The following is a 23276-nucleotide window of genomic DNA, read 5'->3' as shown; positions in this document are numbered from 1 at the left end:
TTTCAGCATCTTGAAGTGTTATAAGAGGTCTAACTTTTGCTATATTTCTAAATGTTGTCCTAGTAATCTGATTTAATATGTGATTTTAAAATTCAGGTCAGTCAGTAGTTACCCCTAAATTCTTTACGTCCGTTTTAACTTTTGAATCCTAATGCATCAAGTTTATTTCTAATAACCTCATTATATCCATTATTGCCAATCACTAAAATTTCTGTTTTCTCTCTATTTAGTTTGAGAAAATTACTACTCATCCATTCAGTAACACATTGTTTCAGTGAATGAAGAGTGTTGGGGTTGTCAGGTGCTATTGATAAATACAGTTGTGTGTCATCAGCATAGCTATGGTAGCTCACATTATACATTGAGATAATCTGACCTAACGGAAGCATGTAAATCGAAAAGAGCAGCGGACCCAGGATAGAGCCTAAAGGGGACACAGTAGAGATGGTAGAGCAATACAAATATCTGGAAACAACAATTGATAACAAAGTAAACTTTGATTTTAACACAGAGCAAATTTGTAAAACGGGACAGTCATTACTTTTCTTTCTTAAAAAACTCAGTTGTTTTAAAGTGGACAAAACCAAAATAACACTTTTTTATGTCCTTTATTTAATGCATTGTCACATTTGCTATTATACTGTATGTTGGCTTTGTGACTTCAGCAAAAAGAATATAAATCATCTTAACATCCATCCATCCATCCATCCATTTTCCAACCCGCTGAATCCAAACACAGGGTCACAGGGGTCTGCTGGAGCCAATCCCAGCCAACACAGGGCACAAGGCAGGAACCAATCCCGGGCAGGGTGCCAACCCACCGCAGGACACACACAAACACACCCACACACCAAGCACACACTAGGGCCAATTTAGAATCGCCAATCCACCTAACCTGCATGTCTTTGGACTGTGGGAGGAAACCGGAGCTCCCGGAGGAAACCCACGCAGACACGGGGAGAACGTGCAAACTCCACGCAGGGAGGACCCGGGAAGCGAACCCAGGTCCCCAGATCTCCCAACTGCGAGGCAGTAGCGCTACCCACTGCGCCACCATGCTGCCCTAATCATCTTAACAACATTATAAAAATAAGCAGTAAAACTATTGGTTCACCATAGACCTCTATCACTGAATTGTTTTGCAAACAGGTTAAAATGAAAGCCAACTCAGTTCTGTCAGACAGTAGCCATCCTCTTTTCTGTAAATTCCAGCTTTTGCTATCATGCTGCAGCCTTAGGTTTACAAAGGTAAAGAGCAACAGGTTTAAGAACTCTTATTCTTAGAGCTTTTAAGCATTTTAAATACTAGTAGGGAACCGTTTTGTGTACTGTTGAAAGTAATTATTCTTCTTTGTACTAATCTTGAGTGTGTGTTTATGCAATAAAATTGGTTGTCAGATGTTGTGTCTTTGTTTATGTATTGGATCTCTGCAACAATGTCTTCTGTTTTTGTACTTTACTGCTGCAAACAAATTTTCCTCTGGGACAATAAAGTCTGCCTAACCTAATAAAGTCTGTCTAGATCAGGGATTCCCAAATTTAAGTCAAGGCAACCCAAAATGTAGTACCATCTGATACAAAGCCAATGCTGTGAGGCAGAGCTGATCTTGGTTACTGATATCAGTAGTAAGATTTTGTAAAACAGTAGATCTGTTAGTCCAAGCAATTGCGTAACTACAGGAGATTATTGGCATATATGATTAAATGTCATACAGTATCTCCGTGGTTTACAGCCATTTTTTTTGTGTACCACCTCCAGAAATTGAAATATTTTAAAGTATCCCCATTTATTTCAGTCTTAAATTGTTACATACCAAACTCTAGGCACTACTAAAAGTGGCATTTCATAACTTCCATTGCTCCCCCAAATGTTACATTTTGGGATTTTACCAAGTGATTATGCATTTTTTTTGTGTTGTTGTGTACAATAAAGTGTTGTGTGATATACTGGTACTGAAAAGGGATGAAAATCACAATTTTTAAAATGATACAGTACCAGCAGTACAGAACTATAAAGTCAGTGGAAGACAAATCTTCCTCTGTGTCTTTCAAAACACTAGAGCAGTTTGCTAAACTATGGGTTGCAAATGCTTGCTATGGATCACAATATAATTCTGTAGTAGAATTAACAAAAGTTAACCCAAATATGAATTATGTGCCAACAAAAATGTTTCTATTCTGTGGCACAAATGTTTTCCTCATTCCTCCCATCTCACAGCCTTATAAACAGTCAGTCTGAGAAGAATATAAGGAAAGGCATGTATAAGAAAGGGAGAGAGAGGAGGGACTAACAGACAAGCTTGTGAGGTGAAGAGACTGTGGCACTCCATATTTGTGGTAGAGGAGCAAAGAAGGAACATTTTGAATTACGTTTAACATGCCTTGGCGACAAAGAATTCCTTCTCGTTACATTGTATGAAACTGGTCTCATAAATGTCCATTAACTGGTGTTGTGAAAGATGTGTTTGTGAGAACAGTTAGGAACACCAGAAAATATGAAAAGATTCAGGTAAGCTGTGAACATTCAGCAAAATGTCTGTTAGTATATGTGTTATTGTGATATTTCCCTCTACTTACCTTTTACCTAGGGGTTAGTGTACTCATCAGATTTGTTACCGGGTTGGTCTACTGTTGCATTTTAAGATTAACACATGCATACATAGTTATACACATACACACAGAAACTCAACAGTGCCCTATGAATGACAAACACACAGCTGCTTAATCACTAGCACTTTAAACCACACAAGTGCCTTATGAATAACACTAATTGTCACTCTCCTAGGACTTCATTAGACTTACATACACACAGACCCTAATCACAACAGTGCGCCATGAATGACAAACACACAGCTGGTTAACCTGTGGCACTTTTAACCACACAAGTGCCTTAGAAATAACACAGTCTGTCACTCTCTCAGCACTTCAAGAGACTTACTTATTATTGGCACAAACAACATACAATGTTTTAAAGATATCTCGGACCTAAATACTACTTTTGGTCTCCAAGAATACATTTAAACATACAAAGGCTCAGCATCCTTGACTATAGGCCGTTTATGTACTGTTCCCTACTATTGGTTGGAGCTCTCACTCTCAGCCCTTAATAAACCTCACAGCACAGAGGTAATGACAGATCTCCAGCTGCACCAGGTGCTCAAAGAAATCTACTTTATATATTCAATCACTCTGGACATTAAGACAAAACATAGAAAGTTGAAAGCAGCATAGCATTTATTACAGGAATAATAATACCAGTAGAACAAAGAATAATAGAAAATAGGACTGATATTAAAGTCTGGATCTATATATAGTATTCAGAAAAAGCTTACGAAAAGTTAAAAATGTCAAGGATGAATGTCACGGGCGTCTTGTGATCTAGCACTTGTAGTTCATTTTACGCTTTTCTGATGATCAGATGGAAATGTCCGCACGTTGCCGGCGCACTCTTCTGACGTCACTCTGTTCTCTTCTCCTGACGGCTTCGTCCCTTCTTCTTCCTCCCTCCTATGTCGCTCTTCAGACGAGGCATATTTATTATAAAATTCTACTGGGGGTTTTTACAAGATGTGATTGTTAAGATATTCTGATTGGCTGGCTGTCAGTATGATGAATGAATTCACTGTCCGTTTCCCAAACGATAAAACTTTTTTGATGTTGCCTGAGGTATTGGCATGTCTTCCTTTCCCAGGCTGTTAAAAAAAAATGTAGCTAGTTGTTGTCCCAGATGCCCAGGTTATAAACTAATCAATAGCCTTGGGTACCAGCAGGTCTTCCTTTCTTTGTTGAAACAGTTGTTTTAAAAGTGAGGTACAACTGGGAAGAGGATATGCTTTGACTTGTCCTGAAGTTAGTTAATCTGTTGTTGTGTCTTGAACAAAATATCAAAATGTACAGATTTTGTACCCCACAACAGTATGATTAAACATTTCATACTGGTCTTGAGTCTTCAGTAAAATTTATTCTGTCACCCATATAAAATACAAATTGTGTTTACATTTTTCAGAAATAATGTAGGTTTTTTTTTTTTTTTTTTACTTGGTTAATTGTTAAAAGGAGCCTGGGGTATATTAAACTGTTTGCAAAGTCCTTTAGAAAAATGTGTTGTTAATGGTGGAGCCTTTTTTTAAAAAAGTTATTTAAAAAATGTTACTCAAGACAAAAGGTAAATAAGCCACATTGATTACTTAATTTTTAAACTACTTCCTTCCTTATTCAACATCATCTGTCAAGTGACTTAAGTTAAGTGACCTTTCATATTATCCTTTCAAAAATCCTCTTATCCTTATGCTACACCCTAATAGTTATTTTTAACTTTACTAAACCTTAAACTAAGCATTTCCACTGGCAGTAATATAACTTGGTAATGTATTCCCTGTTTTGAATGTAATTATTATAGGTTCAAGGCCTAGTTGCTCCCAGCATGCTGTGTACATGTTCTCCCTGTGTGTACATGTTTCCTCCAGATACTCTGGTTTCCTCTCACTGTTCAGAGACACAAAGGTTTGTTGGGTTGGCAATGTTAAACTGGCCCTAGTGTGTGTTTGTGATGATCTGTGTGTGTTCACCTTGCGATGGACTGTAGTCTTGTTCAGGGGATGTTTCTGTTTTGTGCCCTGTTCCTGCTGGGATAGGCACCAGCTGCACCGTGACCCTCCTCAGGATAAGCAAGAGTGGATGGATGGAATGTTGTTTTAATAATACATTTGTTTCCCTCTTTCCACTTTTGGTAATATTCAAGTGAGAAATATGCTTGAATGGAAAGAAACATTTACTTTTTTATTATATGATCATTGTTATTTGCCATTTATGCTGGTTTTATGGTAATAACCCTCTTCTTGGGTCCTAGGATTTTACTGATTTTCTTGTTTGAGTCATCAGAGTAAAAAGTTAAAAAACTCCTGAATTCAAAGGGGTACCGCTACCTGTAACAATGCAGTGAGGCAATCTGTAATCTTGATGTGGGACAATCCACATAAACCACGCCCTACCCTTTAACACGTCTTAGTCTCTGTGTTGGACAAACCACCATACCCTCCCCCTTCCTCTTTTTGACACTGTAGACTCAACAGAGGACAAAACATTTTAACACACTGAAGCATTCAAAGGAAACTAGCTTGTGGCAAAGTAGAACGGCATATGATTATGCAGCAGAACAGGTGCAACATACGTACTTTGTTTATATGCCGCACTGGGTGGACTCTCTATTGTGAGACGGGGTTGGAAGGTTGGGATGGGGGTTATGAGGGAGGAGTCATCCATTATTTGCCTCAGTATCATTTAGTTACCAGTTCTGAGGTCCAAAAGGTAGTATTGATAACATAGTGAAAATTTTAGTGCCAATCCAACACTAATACAGTATGCCTTTTAGTTTTTTTTTTTTTAATGCACAAGTGTGTTTTTAATTATTTTTTTATATAAGAACAGTAGCATGGTTTGATAAGGGTTTAACATTAGAAAGCCTAAATTTTCCATATTTGAAATTTACAAAAGTTATACAGTTACATATGATCAGAACATCAAGAAAGATACCATAAGTACATACAACTTCAGGCAAAAGAAGAAAAAAAACAAGGAAAATAGCTCAAAGATAGTCGTGAAGTTTGTATATCTTTGTTTTATGTGGTCATTATTAATAAATCTAGTTTGGTAACTTTAAGTACAGATCTGCTTCTTAATATATCCAATTCATGTATTTATTTTTTAAAGGAAGCATGGAGAGTACCAAAGTCTGGCAACTCTGACAGCCTTGTCTGAAACAGAAGAATTCTGCTTAGGATTAATAATAATAACACTAAAATTAAATGTTGGATATGTGTATTTTATTATTGATAATTGTTAAACTTTGCCTTTGTTCTTCATTGTATATCATTCTGCCTTTGTCTGCTAGTCCTACAGCATGACAACTGTGAGACTGAGCAGTGGAATGGAAGCGCAGCTGAGCGTGGAGACTTGGGTTCAGGTTCTTCATTCTCCTGTGGCATATATAACTCATATATTACATAGTTTCTATGGGCAGCAGGAATGTTGGGGTTTCTATTGTTGTATGCATTGGTATACAGAAACTGTGTTGGAAGCTGAGGGGGGAGGGGCTTTTTGGGGAGTTATAGCTTCAAGCACTGATTACCTGTATGATTATTTAAAAGCAGTGATATTTTTGTTATTAATTGTACTTAGTACACATGGCAAAAAGCATGACATTTTATAAACAAATATGAATCAATCTAACATGTAATATGTAAAATACTTGTCTGTCCTCTGAACCTGTCATCATTTTTGTACTTGACTGCAAGTAATTACAGTTGCCAGATTCTCAACAACATGCCAGCTCTCTCCTTTCTAGATATATTAAAGTTTGTTTTAATGGCAAGTCTTTGTCCTCACATTTTTATTCTTTGCAATGCAGGCAAACGTGTTGTGTTTATGGGTGATGACACCTGGGATAGCCTGTTTCCCAAACATTTTCAACAGTCTTTTCCATTTCCGTCTTTCAATGTGAAAGATCTCCATACAGTGGATAATGGTATTCTCAAACATCTTTATCCAAGCAGTAAGTACAGACCACATTTGAAATCATAGTGGGGGTCTTGGGGTTTAGGTAACGAAGTACATATTATTTTATAATAAAATCCTTGCCTCCTTTAGGAAGGGGATAAATAAACAGTTTTAAAAGAAAAGGTTGTTCAGCCAAAAGTACTACTTGTGAAATAAATAACTGGTAATAATATTCTAAAAATCTGTATGCATTTTCCTTTCAGCTATTTTTACTAATTATTTACTAATTATGTATAGCTGGTTGTCACTGAAGAACAATTTGTTTTGCTTAGACATTATTTATTTAAACATTAGAAAGATTTAAATAAAAACAGACCATTCAACCCAACAAAGTTTGCCAGTCCTATCCACGTAATTCCTTCAAAATAACATCAACTTGAGTTTTAAAGGCCCATGAAGTCCTGGTCTTTACCACAGTACATGTATTTATGGTCCTCAATGTGGCAAGAAACTTGCAAATGTCTGCAAAATTTACCCTTAACAAGTTACCAACTGTGTCTGTTGTTGTTGAACTCATTTTAAAGGAGCAGTCTCGATCCTCTGCACTAATTGCTTTCATAATTTTAAACAGTTCAATCATGTTACCTCTTAATCTCATTTTGCTTAAACTGAAAAGGTTTAGGTGTTTAAATCTTTCCTCATAACTCATGCCCTGCAGTTCTGGAATCAGCTTAGTTACACTTCTTTGGACGTTTTGTTGTGCTTCTATGTCTTTGTTGTAGCCTGTAGACCAAAACTGCACACAGTACTTCATATAAAGCTTTACTAGTGTGTTATAAAGGTTGAGCATAACCTCCATGGACTTGTACTGTGCATATCATGCTAAATAACTTGACATTCTGTTAGGTTCTTAATGGCTTCAGAACACTGGCTTGAAGTTGATAGTGACAAGTCCACTACGACTCCTAAATCCTTCTCATAAGATGTGCTTTTAATTTTCACACCTTTAATTGTGTATTTAAATCTCACATTTTACTTACTATATGTAATACTATACATTTACTTAAAATTAAGTTAGCTGTCCAAGTCCCTCTGTAATGATTCAATGGATTTTGAAGTATCTGCTAATCTTCATAGCTTTGTATCATCTACAGATTTAACCAGCTTATTGTTTATATTCTTTTCCAACTCATTTCTATATGTTAAAATAGTTGCACGATCATTAGCTCTCAACTCTGTGGTATGCTACTGTTAACTTCACCCAATTCTGATAAGGTTCATCATATAATCACCCTCTGCTCACTATGTTTTAGCCAATTCTGCATCCATCTACCCACTATATCATGACCTCCTACCACTTTTAGTCTGATGCCCAACCTCACATGTGGGTGCTTATCAAATGCTTTCTGAAAGTCAACATAATTATTTTTTGCACCACTTTGTTTGCTTCCTCATAGAATATCCAGTATGTTAGTAAAACACGGCCTCCTTCATATGAATACGTGCTGACTGTTTAGTAAAATTCCTGTCCTTGCCATGTGTTGCTCAATCTTATCCTTAATTCCTTCTATTACTCTACATGTGCAATGCTTGTTAATGATCATAATTTTGACTCTAGAACAATGCGCCTGATGAATGACTTGATGCTACACTTGATTCATAAATACTGGTTTTAACATAACTTGGAAGTGTTGTGGCATCCAATTTCTTAGTTCGAGCACCATTGGTTTCAATTACCATTTAAAATAGTGATAAAGGGGGTATTTTCAGTCTTTAGGGGAAAATTAGACCTATTTTCAATAAATAATCTAGAATAGGTATATCATGCAAATCCCAAAAACCTACTTAAAACTTAAACTCCAATGAACAGCCAATTGAATTACATGTTTATATTACTTTGTTTGCTCAATCAGGCCCTTGCATAACCATAACCTTAACCATAGTGTGAATGGGAGTATCACAGAACATTACATGGCATATAATGCAACAGAACAGTTTCTTACATGTAATGGAACTCTTAGGGTGGGGGGGTATCAAGTTTCTTCAGATGTGCTATTCAAAGCTGATCTGTTTTTATTTTATTTTATTTTATTTTTTTGTGCTTCACATCCACAGTCAGCCCTTTCATAATTTTGAATTATTAGCTTATCTTCATTAGTAAAACTTACAGCCAGACCTCTTCACAATGTAGTGTTTTTTTTTAATCCATTACTCTGCAATTTGATCTACAAATGTACTCATAGCAGTTTTTCTAAATGTCATTGACAGAATAAAACAATAATAAAAAAGAAAAGCGCTTACTATTACAAGTAGCCAAAATTTACACCGGGTGTTACATGCTCAAATCAAATGTTTGTTTTTGTTATATTATAGTAATAATAATAGCAGCTCACTACTCAAAACACGGAGTGCCCGGTCTTGAACCCGGAACCTTTTGGGTATAAGGCAGCAGTTCTTACCTCTGCACCATCCAAGAATGCATATCTGTCGACTGACATTTGAACTCATTGACAGCAACATGTAAATTAAATGATTTTTTTTTTTTACTTTGGTTATGTTATTGAATAAAAGCACACGTTTATGTGATATTTGGACTGAAGTCTTCGCACATTGTACACTTCACATCGTTATTAGTATAACATGGAAAAAGTTTCTGCTCTAGATATGTGTTCAGCATTTCTTGCCTCGCATTTCCTTTCATCCTACACTTACACAGATTGTTGTAGACATGGAACATGCATGAAATGCATGTATTCCAATTAACAATGTATTATTTACCCTATTCAACTCTAGGCACCTCACATGCAGATAAAGAGACTAGAGCTAGGAGAACTTTTTGCCTGGGATAGCAGGCTGCCTGCTGCTGGTACTGATCGACACATTTGCAAAACAAAAGATGCTGATGAGGATAGGTGCCAAGGAATTTAAGGTGGCCCGGGATCACAAGTTATTTCGTAGGCTTCAGGGATTCTAGTGTTTAAACCCCAAATGTAAAGAGCCTCATAAGTCTTCATGTTCCATAATTAATTTTACATGGCTGCCGACTTGAAATACAGTGCCTTAAAACAATGAGATGCAATTTATAAACATTCGGGTCACTTTATTAAAATATTGCTACATCTGTAAAGGAGAGAGAGAAAGTGGATAAATTGTGCAGACCCTGAGTTAGTATCCTTTTCATCATGTTAACCACACAGGAGATGCTTTTCTGGGTGATTCCAAAAGTGCCAAATGGCTTTTTATTCTCAATGCCACAATGTAAGTGGTACTTTGCTGCTGCTCATTGGACACTTTCAACCCGAATGCCTCTTGTCTTCTGTTTTCATTACTCGCTATTCTCACCCTGTTTCTATCCTGCTAACTGACCTACACTGTTGCTGATCTTAGTGTGATGGGTGCTTCATGATATGAATACCCACGAGTGAAGAAAATATTATTAATTGTAATGTAGCCAAGCATGGTGTTAGTGCATGTGGCTTATAAGGGTATCGGCTCCTTTTTTGTGGCTTCTCTTATGGCTCTTTGTCCTTGCTCATCTAAGTACTTGACTGAAAAACAGACTGCAGTGCAGATGCTCAGGAATTTGATGTCTAATATTTAAATAATTGTTGCCCAAGTACTTTAACCTTAAGTTTGAATTTATTCAAGTATTTACTTATTTTTAATTTAAATTTTCAAACCTTATTTTTATGGATAATTTGACAGCCGAACTGATTATATAGATGAACATAAAAATGACTTCTTTACTTAGAGTTCTGTCAAGAGTATTATAAGTGGAAACTTTGTTGTCCACTTTAAGAGTGGAGAATTGTGTAGCTGTTTTCTTTTAAAAGCAGTCTTTTTTGCAAACAGAATGAGTAAAATACATTGTCATGTTCCTGCTTTGTTTCTTAATACATTTCTTGTAAGTTAAATCACTTTGTTTGGTTGCTTCCTTTTTGGTGTGTTTTTTGCTGAAGCTTTTGTTTTAGGTGGAATTACAGGTCAGCCTGAAGAAGCCATGTGAAATCGGGCTTCTTCTCTGACTTCTAGCAAATTGTAGGGTGAGATTGGGTCCCATGTCAGTGGGGTGACATTTGTATGTAGGATGAGTCTAGATTTGCTGTAGAAATATAGAATATAATTTCTTGCTGAGAAATAGCCAGGGCTTGTACGGGAATAGAACAGTATAGTTCCAGATTATAATTAGATTATATGCAGTAGCTTTGGCTGTACATCTCATTGAGGGTTTTCTCAACCTGTACTCTGGAGCTTCAACACAGTAGAGGCCATGTGTATGTGAAGGCACACTCACAATCCTCCAGTCTAGATTTTAAACTGGTATACAAGAGGTTCTTCTCAGTGCTGATTTATGTTGCAGAGAAGGTTTTGATTGTTACTGGATTGGACAGTATTTACTTTATTGTCATTCATACCATACAACAAAGTCTACTGCTGAATGAAATTGTATTTCTGCAGGCTTGGTGTACAAATACAAACATAGAGACAAGTGCACATCATACAATAACAGAGACATAATAGTCAGCATATATAATATACCGCATAAACAGACAGAGTATATGTGTAATCCACCCCGCTGCCTGTGCTTGGGAAAGCGGATCATAACCTAGTTCTGCTTCAGCCTCACTACAAACCAAGAGTGAGTTGAGCTACCTACAACCTACAACCACACGCTCATTCAGGAAGTGGTCCCTTGAGGCAGAGCAGGCTTTGAAAGACTGCTTTGGAACTACGGACTGGGATATCCTGCAGGGATCATATAGTGAGAACATTGATGAGGTTGTTGACTGCACTACTGACTACATCAACTTCTGTATGGACATTGTAGTTCCAGTAAGAACAGTACGCTGCTATGCTAACAAAAAGCCATGGATTACAAGTGACATCAAGGGCCTTTTGAACCAGAAGAAAAAGGCTTTTAAAGGCGGTGATCAGCATGAGCTCAAGCGCGTGCAGAAGGAACTCCAAGTCCAGCTCAGGGAGGCGAAGGAGCAGTACTGGAGAAAGCTGGAGCAGAAGTTGCAGAATAACAGCATGTAGGAAGTGTGGGATGGGATGAAGATCATCACTGGCTGCAGCTCGAAGCGGGGTGCCACCATTGAGAGAGATGTGGAAAGAGCAAACCAGATGAACAACTTTTTTTAACAGGTTTGACCAGCCTAATCCACTCTCATCTCGGATTACTGCACCCTCCACCCATCCTTCTACTGATACCAGCATAGGAGAGAGCTAACCCCAACCCACAATTACAGCAGCCCAGTTAAGCAGAGAGCTGAGGAGATTTTGTGCCAGCAAAGCAGTGGGTCCAGATGGAGTATCACCACAACTGCTGAAGGTCTGTGAGTTGGAGCTGGGGAGTCTTCTACAGCGCATCTTCAACCTGATCCTGGAACAGGGGAGACTCCCGAGGCTTTGGAAAACATCTTGCATCACCCCAGTCTCAAAGGTATCACGTCCAGGTGAGCTGAATGACTTCCAGCCTGTCGCTCTGACGTCACATGTGATGAAGACCATGGAGCGGCTGCTGCTTCACCACCTGAGGCCACATGTCTGCCATGCCCTCGACCCTCTGCAGTTCACATACCAGGAGAAGGTGGGAGCGGAGGATGCCATCATCTGTATGCTACACCGATCCCTCTACCACTTGGACAGAGGCAGTGGTGCTGTAAGAATTATGTTTCTGGACTTCTCTAGCGCCTTCAACACCATCCAACCTCTGCTCCTTAGGGTCAAGCTGACGGAGATGGGAGTAGATTCATACCTGGTAGCATGGATCGTGGACTATCTTAAAGACGGACCTCAGTATGTGTGTCTCGGGAACTGCTGGTCTGATATTGTGGTCAGCAACACAGGAGCGCCGCAGGGGACTGTACTTTCTCCGGTCCTGTTCAGTCTATGTACATGGGACTTCCAATACAACTCGGAAACCTGCCACGTGCGAAAGTTCGCTGACGACACTGCTATCGTGGGCTGCATCAGGACTGGGCAGGAGGAGGAGTACAGGAACCTAATCAAGGACTTTGTTAAATGGTTTGACTCAAATCACCTACAGCTGAACACCAGCAAAACCAAGGAGCTGGTGATGGATTTTAGGAGACCCAGGCCCCTCATGGACCCCGTGATCATCAGAGGTGACTGTGTGCAGAGGGTGCAGACTTATAAATACCTGGGAATGCAGCTGGATGATAAATTGGACTGGACTGCCAATACTGATGCTCTGTGTAAGAAAGGATAGAGCTGACTATACTTCCTTAGAAGGCTTGCGTCCTTCAACATCTGCAATAAGATGCTGCAGATGTTCTACCAGACGGTTGTGGCGAGCGCCCTCTTCTACGCGGTGGTGTGCTGGGGAGGCAGAATAAAGAAGAGAGACGCCTCATGCCTGGACAAACTGGTGAGGAAGGCAGGCTCTATTGTAGGCATGGAGCTGGACAGTTTGACATCTGTGGCAGAGCGACGGGCACTGAGCAGGCTCCTGTCAATCGTGGAGAATCCACTGCATCCACTAAACAGTATCATCTCCAGACAGAGGAGCAGCTTCAGCGACAGACTGTCGTCACTGTCCCGCTCCACTGACAGACTGAGGAGATCGTTCCTACCCCACACTATGTGACTCTTCAATTCCACCTGGGGGGGGTTAACGTTAACATTATACAAAGTTACTGTCTGTATACCTGCATTGTTATCACTCTTTAATTTAATATTTTCTTTATCAGTATGCTGCTGCTGGAGTATGTGAATTTCCCCTTGGGATTAATAAACTATCTCTATCTACCTACCAACCAACAGTTTGTATATACAGTTAGGTCCATAAATATTTGGACAGAGACAACTTTTTTCTAATTTTGGTTCTGTACATTACCACAATGAATTTTAAATGAAACAACTCAGATGCAGTTGAAGTGCAGACTTTCAGCTTTAACTCAGTGGGGTGAACAAAACGATTGCATAAAAATGTGAGGCAACTAAAGCATTTTTTTAACACAATCCCTTCATTTCAGGGGCTCAAAAGTAATTGGACAAATTAAATAACTGAAATAAAATGTTCATTTTTAATACTTGGTTGAAAACCCTTTGCTGGCAATGACAGCCTGAAGTCTTAAACTCAGGGACATCACCAAATGCTGGGTTTCCTCCTTTGTAATGCTCTGCCAGGCCTTTACTGCAGCGGCTTTCAGTTGCTGTTTGTTTGTGGGCCTTTATGTCTGAAGTTTAGTCTTCAACAAGTGAAATGCATGCTCAATTGGGTTAAGATCAGGTGACGGACTTGGCCATTCAAGAATTTTCCACTTCTTTGCTTTAATGAACTCCTGGGTAGCTTTGGCTGTATGTTTTGGGTCATTGTCCATCTGTATCATGAAATGCTGCCCAATCAATTTGACTGCATTTAGCTGGATTTGAGCAGACAGTATGTCTCTGAACGCCTCAGAATTCATTCGGCTGCTTCTGTCCTGTGTCACATCATCAATAAACACTAGTGTCCCAGTGCCACTGGGAGCCATGCCGTGTTTTACAGATGATGTGGTACGCTTTGGATAATAAGCTGTTCCACTCCTTCTCCATACTTTTTTCTTGCCATCATTCTGGTAGAGGTTGATCTTGGTTTCATCTGTCCAAAGAATGTTTTTCCAGAACTGTGCTGGCTTTTTTAGATGTTCTTTAGCAAAGTCCAATCTAACCTTTTTATTCTTGATGCTTATGAGTGGCTTGCACCTTGCAGTGCACCCTCTGTATTTACTTTCATGCAGTCTTCTCTTTATGGTAGACTTGGATATCGATACGCCTACCCCCTGGAGAGTGTTGTTCACTTGGTTGGCTGTTGTGAAGTGGTTTCTCGTCACCATGGAAATGATTCTGCAATCATCCACCACTGTTGTCTTCCGTGGACGTCCAGGTCTTTTTGCGTTGCTGAGTTCACCAGTGCTTGCTTTCTTTCTCAGGATGTACTAAACTGTAGATTTTGCCACTCGTAATATTGTAGCAATTTCTCGGATTGTTTTTTTCTGTTTTCGCAGCTTAAGGATGGCTTCTTTCACCTGCATGGAGAGCTCCTTTGACCACATGTTGTCTGTTCACAGCAAAATCTTCCGCATGCAAGCACCACACCTCAAATCAACTCCAGGCCTTTTATCTGCTTAATTGATAATGACATAATGACGGACTTGCCCACACCTGCCCATGAAATAGCCTTTGAGTCAAATGTCCAATTACTTTTGAGCCCCTGAAATGAAGGGATTGTGTTAAAAAAATGCTTTAGTTGCCTCTCATTTTTATGCAATCGTTTTGTTCACTCCACTGAATTAAAGCTGAAAGTCTGCACTTCAACTGCATCTGAGTTGTTTCATTTAAAATTCATTGTGGTAATGTACAGAATCCAAAATTAGAAAAAAGTTGTCTCTGTCCAAATATTTATGGATCTATCCATCCATCCATCCATCCAATCCTAGAATTGGTGAATAGTTGTAAGGTATTCATGTAAAGAAAACATTGACATAACAGCATTTTATGAGATTCTGAAAATACGTGTTCAATCAGTCCGTGTGTGTGTGTTCAGGAATAATGGTCCCAGTAAATCAGCATGTTGTTTGTTGTTAGTGGGAGCTGAGTAGTCTGATAGCCTGTGGGAAGAAACTCCTAATGAGTCTGGTAGTCCTGCACCGCATACTGCTGTAGCATTTCCCAGAGGGCAAAACTTTGAACAGTCCCATTTCTCTGACTATCTTAGTAGCTCTCCTAAGGCAGCCTGACAAGTACAGATCTTGTATAGATAGAAGGGTAGTTCCAATGATTTCTTTTGCGGTTTTCACCACTCTGGAAGGACTTCTGATCTGAAACAGTGCAGCTGCCATACTGGACTATGAGGCTGCTGGTCAAGATGCTTTCTATAGCGCCTTTGTAGAATGTTGTGAGGACAGGAGAGGGGAGGTTTACTGTCCTCATTTGTCACAGAAAGTGAAAGCACTGCTGCTCTTTATCTTGACAAGCAAGATGGTGTTCATATTCCATTTCAGGTCATCCATGATGTGCACCCCCAGGAAGTTGGTGTTTTTTTTCACACTCCACAGTGATGCCGTGGATTGTAAATGGAGTATGTGCCATGTGTTTCCTCCTGAAGTCAACAATGATCTCCTTTGTCTTGTTGACATTCAGTAACAAGTTGTTGTTGTCACACCAGACAAGTTCCAGACGAGTTGGTTCACTTCCTCTCTGTATGCAGAGTCATCATTGTTGCTGATGATGCCCACCATACTTGTGTCACCTGCGAATCTGATGGTGTGATTCGAGTCAAGAATAAAATTGAATAATTAAAATTCAGTTTTATTCAAGAATCCAAGAATAAAACTGAATAAATAAAAATCATTCAAATGACATGTTGATGTGAATGTCTGTGTGTGAGGAAAAGTAACATCCATCATAAACATTGTGCTGCTGTTTGCTCAACAAGATACCAAGAAGAAATGATTGAGCTATGTTTGTATGTCTGCTTTTATCCTTTCAGCGCTAAGTTTTACAAGTACCATAAATTTACACAGGATGTTACAGACTCATATCAAATATGTTTTTATTATATGATAATAATAAAAGCACTTCTGTACTCAAAGCGCTAAATGCAGAGAAGATGCGAGATTCAAACGTATTATCTCGAGGTTGCTAAGTGGTAGCTTTTCCACTGCCCCAAGTGCGTAGATCTGAGATGTAACAGCGTTACCACTGTGACAGCTGGTTTAAAATGGAACTTGCAAGCACACACGTATGTGAACATCTTTAACTTTGTACCGACTGATAGTTTGTCTTCATCAACATGTCAATTGACCAATTTCTTTTTCTGAGGTTTTATTCTTCAGTAAAAGCATACTTGTTTTGTTACACCTTTTGTGAAAGTGTTTATTGGATATTTAGGCTTCAGTCTTCACATCCTACACTTCACATCAGCATTATGTTGTTATTGCTATAACATATGAAAACATTTTATGTTTTAGCTGCATGTTCAGCATTTCTTGTCTTGCATTTACTCTGTCATTTTATATTTACACAGATCGTTGTAGGCATGGAACTCGCATGAAATGTATGTATTTCAAATCACGGTATTTCATTACCTATATAATTCCTTACAAACACATTGTCAGGTAAACACTTCAAAACTGACTTCAGCTGTGAGGATTACAGCAGGGCAATGCCTTCATCTGACTGAATTTTAGCAGTCTGTGTTCTGCTAATCCACACTTTTGCAAAACAAATGCAGGCTATTAGCGCAGTGATAAGGAGCTATAAGCTTCTTGAAGTATGTTAGTAAGAGCAGCTGCACATAACTACTTATTTTCTATATGGGCCATGGCCAGATGGAGTGTTGCCGATATAGCATCATCGACAGAGCAGATAAGGCAGTACGCAAACTGAAGTGGATCGAATGTTTCAGGGAGTTTGGATGTTATATGGTCCTTGACCAGTCTTTCAAAACACTTCACCATGATAGGTTTGAGACCTATAGGATGATAGTCAGTGAGTGTTGATGCTGGTGATTTCTTTGGCACTGCGATGATAGTATTTGTGTTTATGTCCCTGATGGCTATTTCTTTTAAAGGACAGTGGATTTGGTGCTGAAGAGGATATTGTCTGTTGTTTCAACAGTCCTCCTGGAAGATGACTTTTCTTTTGCTTGCAGGCAAGGTTGACAATCTACATAAAGATGAATTTGCATACTTTTGGGTTGGGGCAAGCAAACCATCCACAGAAGCTGGAAAACACTGCAATGTGAAGAGCAGTTTTAGCAAAGGTTTATTGCTTCACTGTTTCCTGTTTGATTAAATTGGTTAGTGTACATGGAGAATTCTAAACTGAGTATAAATCAGCCTCAAAATAAATCTGTCAGCTGGTGTTTGAGAGATGGTCATAAGTTTTTCTCCAGAGCATTTGATTTTAAGATAACAATGCTTGCAAATTGCATTTTTGTCTATTTTTACTATACTTTTATGAAAACCAAAATAAACCCAAAAGCCAGGCTTAAGCATGAACAGGCCATTAGTAGGGGTGGGAATTGGCCGAAACCTCTTGATTCGATATTGCAATGATTTTTGCATGCTGATAGATATGTATTACAATTTTTAAAATATTGCAATTGTCTATGTATTGCAATTCAATATTGCAGTTTGTTTTTGAAAAGAAAATTTCTCGTCAAGTTGGCATTTTGAAGTCCTTGTGAATAATACAATTAAATATCTATTTTAAAGTGTTTTTATTGAGTCAACAGGTAGACTTCATAACTGCATTTCTAACAATAGAAATGTATGGAATTAAGAAATTGTATACTGGCAGTGGCATATCATGTACACTGTTCCACCAGGTTAGCACATCATATAGCATTTAACGTTTACACATAGCATTTAATGTGAGGAAAGCCGACCACCTGAACTGCAACAAATACATTCATCACATTTTGGGTGACTAACATAGGCTAATTTTCTTCAATTCACCATTTCTCAGTGACATTGTGAATGAGCTTGGCCATGTTAACCCTGGTATGACACTGTTTTTCAGCTAAGGTTTGTAGGATATAAGAGGATAAGCACCATTTTTCAGTTATATGTTGTGATGTTACAGTAACATGACACTATGTGGCTTTCGAAGTCCATGATTCACATGTGAGGGTCTTAAAAGAGTAACTGTTTTAATTCAGATTGTTTTGTGTTGGTAAAGCTCTGTATTACTCTACTTTGCCCCTTTGTATTATTTATGTGTAGCCTTTGTCAGAAAGCCTGAAATCTCACAGATCTACCACTCTTTATTAGATATTGTAGTATATAACTTCTCCCTACCTTCCCTTCTACATTTATAACATCAGGCAATTGGGTGTAGTAGAAGACAAGCAGGAGTTAAGTTACAACTTTAAATAATTTATTATTGACAATATTCATAATAATAACAATAAGCAAAGTACAAGTGAATATTGGAAACCATACAACCTGATAAATGCTGATATGTAGTTTCAGGCGGCACACAGACTTGTAGTTAATTTAAATGTCTTTAGTTAAGGCATCATTTTTGGTCAGCTTTCTTCAGAACAGGCCACATGCCTATCGCAATATGGCTGCTGAGCTGTGCTCTTCATTGTGTTGTCCTTTTCCTGGAAATGGTGTGAGATGCTCTTTCATGATGATGGTATAAGAGAGATAGGGAGGGGTAAAGCAAGCAAATTTATAGATTCTCTGTCCTAACCCTACAGCCAATAGGGCATTGTTGCACTTAATGGCTTCTGAACCAAACAGGAAACTTTAGACCAATAGAGTTCCAATGTGTCACAATGGTTTCACACCTGCCCCCAATACCATTTGTTAAGCTGATGCTTGCCAGCTAGATAATTTGGCTTTCCTGTGGGGGTTGATTGAGGGAGTCCTGCAAAGAATCACTTGTCAATCAGGTTTTAGACACTTCCCCTGACCCCAGTCATAAAATTACAAAGACTCAGGCCTAAAGAGGGGGGAGTAGGGTATGGGGGATGTGGAAGGTTCTTAACCATCAACCCATTGCTGTTCTTATCAATAATGTAACACTAATATTACATTGCCTCGTCTAAGTTACAAATAAAGACATACAAAATATTTATCAACTTATATACAAAATTTCACACCACAACACTGATTTAGCCTTGTTGTATATTTCAGGAACTGCTGTACCTAAAAAAAAAAAAAAAAGTATTGGAATGGAATAACATACCTCACCTCGAGTGTATGAATCATGCTGTGGAATCCTGGATTCCCAACAACAGTGTAGAGACAAAGGGCCTTGCAAATAAAATATACAATAGACTTGGATATCCATTTTGTCTTATCACAACTGCTGGGGAGTTTATTTAAAGTTGTGTCCAAAATTTAGTGATTACTTAGTGTAGCTGCTTTAGAAGTGCCATCACTTATTTCTGAGTGGTGTAGAGTGAGGTGCACACGACTATTAGTGGTATTACCACAAAACTTGACTTTACATTGGCAAATTTTGTATACGACCGTAGTCATCTAATGTTTTCCATATACTTTTTATATTGTGATGGTGCTACATAAATCTGACAAAAACCTTGATCAGACCTGTTCTTGTTTTGGACTTTTTTCAGGGCATGTCTGTCCATGTGCATCAACCACATATAAACATGGCAGCAGCAGTAGTATAACTAAATATGCTGTGCATTCTAATTACAGTAACTGCATCAGTAAACTGTTACCATGACAACAAAAAATGCCTGGTCGCATGCAACTCTTATTTAACTCTGTAGTAATTAATTATATACAGTGGAACCTCAGTTTGTGAGTAACTTGGTTTATGAGTGTTTTGCAAGACGAGCTAAAATTTTTAATAAATTTTGACTTGATAAACAAGCGAGGTCTTGCAATACGAGTAAGTATGTATACGCTTTGTCTGCTGAGCATCATGTGATCACAACTGAGCTGATGCTTCTTCTGTCTGTCTCTCGCTGCGGGATTGTGGGCAATCGTCTCCTATTCTCCGTCTGAGTTGGCGTGCCTCACTCATATAGTCAACATCCGTACGAGCGTATACTGTTTACTACAGCATTGTAACTGTGTGTGTGTGTGTGTGTGTGCTGTGACGTGCGAGTCCCTGTCATACACCCCAAAACACGAGGCTGAGTCTCGGTACTTTAGCGACACCAGCTTTATTCAACTTGAAACAGCAACAGTGTGGTTATTTATTATAGCGGGATCTGCCACTCTCATATACACAGACACAGCAGTTGGGCAGGATCATGGCCAAGTAGTACTGTGCCCTGCGCATTTATAATGTTCCTTGTTCCTTCTATCACCCATCGACGGCAGGCGCTTATAGCATGTCCGCGATCTTTTCGGATTCGCTTTTACGGTGAACTGCTACAGTGCTGGGAGACTGCGATTGCTTTGGGACGCTCTTCCACGTGTCGTCCCGTTGGGTGGAATCCCACAAAAGTTTAGAAACTCACTCACCAGCCATGATTCTTTTCAAAGATAAAGTGCAGGTTAATTTGTTTTATGTATTTTTACTTTATATTTAGTATTAATCATTTTTAAATGAATAGTTTTGGGTTGTGGAATGCATCATCTGAGTTTCCATTATTTCTTATGGGGAAATTCGCTTTGATATACAAGTGCTTTGGACTGCGAGCACGTTTCCGGAACGAATTATGCTTACAAACCGAGGTTCCACTCTACTGTGGTTTATGCGTAGTTGTACACAGTTACAATTTGTTGATTGGAATAGCATTTTTTTCTTTTTTAAATCCAGATTTTTAATCCGCCTGGTGATCCAGTAATTGCCATACTGAATAAAATCGCGATTTATAAATTAATCAGCTTTTTCCGCACACCTCTGCCATTTAGTATGCAAATTTATACAGCAATGGTAACCTATTGTGGGGCTGTAGAAGCAATACATTTTGTTATGTATGGAAGAAATCAATATTTTAACTAAATAAAGAAACGTATCCTCTACTAGGACATGTCTGATAAAACCTCTTTGAGTCAGTAATCAGGCAGGAATAAGTCTGTCCATTGCATCTTTAATTACTCCTCAGCAAATGCTGAGCATTCATCGTAGTAGTCTGTTACAGAATGGTCAAAGAAGTAAGGGCAGAGGTCTATTTTATAAACAACTGAATTTAATAAAAGTGCTGATTAAAGCATGCATTTACTCTGATTGGTTTGTTGGCTTATACCTAAATAACTTAACTAAATAAAAGTCTATTCTATCACATTCTTTTTCGTCTCATATCAATTAGATTCAGCATTTACCCTTGAAAATCTCTGTATATGTGACAACTGTCCTGTCTTGTTGTTTACAGGACCTGCTGATCTCTTACTCATTTCTTAGTACATTTTGTGTATGACATCAGCCTTCTTCTGGTACATCCTTGTCTTTTGTTTACTTAAACATTGCAATTGTTCTCTTCAATTTTGGGATTCCCCACAACGGGATGACATGCCGAAGAGCATCCCAAAGCGTGATAGCCGCATCTGCGGAAGACAGTTTCTCTGTTACTGGGGCAACCATGGGCTCCCAGCACTGCAGGGGCTCACAGCGAAAGCAAATCCAAGCTGACTGCAGTCAAGCTATAAGTGCCTGATGTCGATGGGTAATGCAAGGAACATTATAAATGCAGGCAACAGTATTACTTGGCCACGACCCTTCCTGATTGCTGTGACTGTGTTTAAAAGAGTGGTAGATCCCGCTACAATAAATAACTGTGCTGTTCCTGTTTCAAGATGAATAAATCTGGTTTTGCTAAAGTACTGAGTCTCAGCCTTGTGTTTTGGAGTGTAAGACAGGGACTCGCACGTCACTAATATATATAATCAATGTGCACTGCAAACCAAAATATTTAACTACTGTTACCTCTAAATTGTTTTCTCACATACACAAGTACCAATAAAATTCTTTGCCTCTGCATTGCCAAAAATGACGCATCAGAAAGGCTAGCATGTTTTGCAGCGATTCCTATATCCAAGCAAGGTGTAAAAAAATGCCATATAGAAAAACAATCCAGAAAAAAAATCTGATACTAGTCCTCAGTGTATCAGTGATGTATAACACACATGTTGCAATGATTTACAGATAGTGATGTCTGGTACAAAGTACTAGTCAGTCTAAATTGTCATCTTGAACTAGCTCTGGATAGTGACTAAAACAGTAAGATTGAGAGGACAATTGGCTCAGACTGTGGAGCTGAAGAACACAGACAGGAGAGTCACAGATTAGATAGTCTTATTTTTTTTGTTACTTTTAGTGATAGCTGTAATCTGAAACTTATTTTGAAGTGTTATTTTTATTATTTTCCTCTATGTATTGTTAGTATTTAATTTGTGTGCTTTAAATTACACATAATCGGACTTGATTTTATGAATGACAACAAATCTAAAATCACCTAAAATAATTTATTTATTTATTTTTTAGTTGATTCATTGATAGAATGAAAGCAGAATCACCTATGGAGAATGATTTGCTTTGTCTCTGTGCCAGTGATTACCATTTCTGTTATTTCCTATACTATGAAATAAGTGGCAACTTTTCCTTACTGACTGGTTTCTACCATTTTGCAGTGAAACGTAAAGACTGGGATATAATTATTGCCCATTTTCTGGGTGTAGACCACTGTGGACACCGCTACGGTCCTGATCACCCTGCAATGGCAGAAAAACTAACTCAGATGGACCAAGTTATCAGGTATTTTCATAAAAGGTGGATTATTGCAGTGTTAATGTAAAAAAGCTATTAGGAAGATAGAAAGTTTAAAAGTGGCAGATGAATGATAGTTCTGGAAAAATGCAAATCCGCCATGCCTTATTAATTAATAGTTTAATAATTTTCTTCTTAAATTGTTTCGTATTTCTCTCTTTTTCTGTTATTTTTTCTAGATCGGTGGCCAGACTTATTGAGAATGACACTCTGCTTGTAGTCTTTGGGGATCATGGAATGACTGATACAGGCGATCATGGTGGTGAAAGCCAAAAGGAAACTGATGCTGCTCTTTTCCTGTACACACCAAGCATGTTAGTTTCAACAGAGCAGGGGCTGGTAAGATTTTTCTTTTCTTACTAGCACAGCTGTATTATCGTAGTATTTCCCTCTACTTACCCTTTACCTGTTTTCCCTCAAGGGTAAGTGTTCTCATCAAGTTTGTTATCTGGTTGGTCTACTGTTGCACTTTAAAATGAACACACACATACATAGATATACGCATACACACAGACCCTAACCCCAACAGGGCCCCATGAATGACACACACACGCTGATTAACCTCTAGCACT

The 23276-nt window shown here is 38.5% G+C and overlaps 1 protein-coding gene across 2 annotated transcripts in view; it reads left to right on the top strand.

Annotated features, from left to right (window-relative positions):
- Positions 1-23276, top strand: part of pigo (phosphatidylinositol glycan anchor biosynthesis, class O) — a 278331-nt gene that overhangs the window by 69642 nt on the left and 185413 nt on the right. For both annotated transcript variants that reach the window (XR_007935452.1, XM_051930081.1), the window contains exons 4-6: positions 6407-6550; positions 22569-22692; positions 22884-23043. Coding sequence is in view for 1 of the 2 variants with exons in the window: in XM_051930081.1 (XP_051786041.1) it covers positions 6407-6550; positions 22569-22692; positions 22884-23043 (428 nt within the window). In the remaining variant the exon portion in view is untranslated. The remainder of the gene's footprint in view (positions 1-6406; positions 6551-22568; positions 22693-22883; positions 23044-23276) is intronic.

The sequence above is a fragment of the Erpetoichthys calabaricus genome, chromosome 7 (genome assembly GCF_900747795.2).
Source record: "Erpetoichthys calabaricus chromosome 7, fErpCal1.3, whole genome shotgun sequence".
In the NCBI taxonomy this organism is placed as follows: Eukaryota; Metazoa; Chordata; class Cladistia; order Polypteriformes; family Polypteridae; genus Erpetoichthys; species Erpetoichthys calabaricus.
Note: the sequence above shows the minus strand (reverse complement) of the source record. Positions and strands in the feature narration are given on the sequence as shown.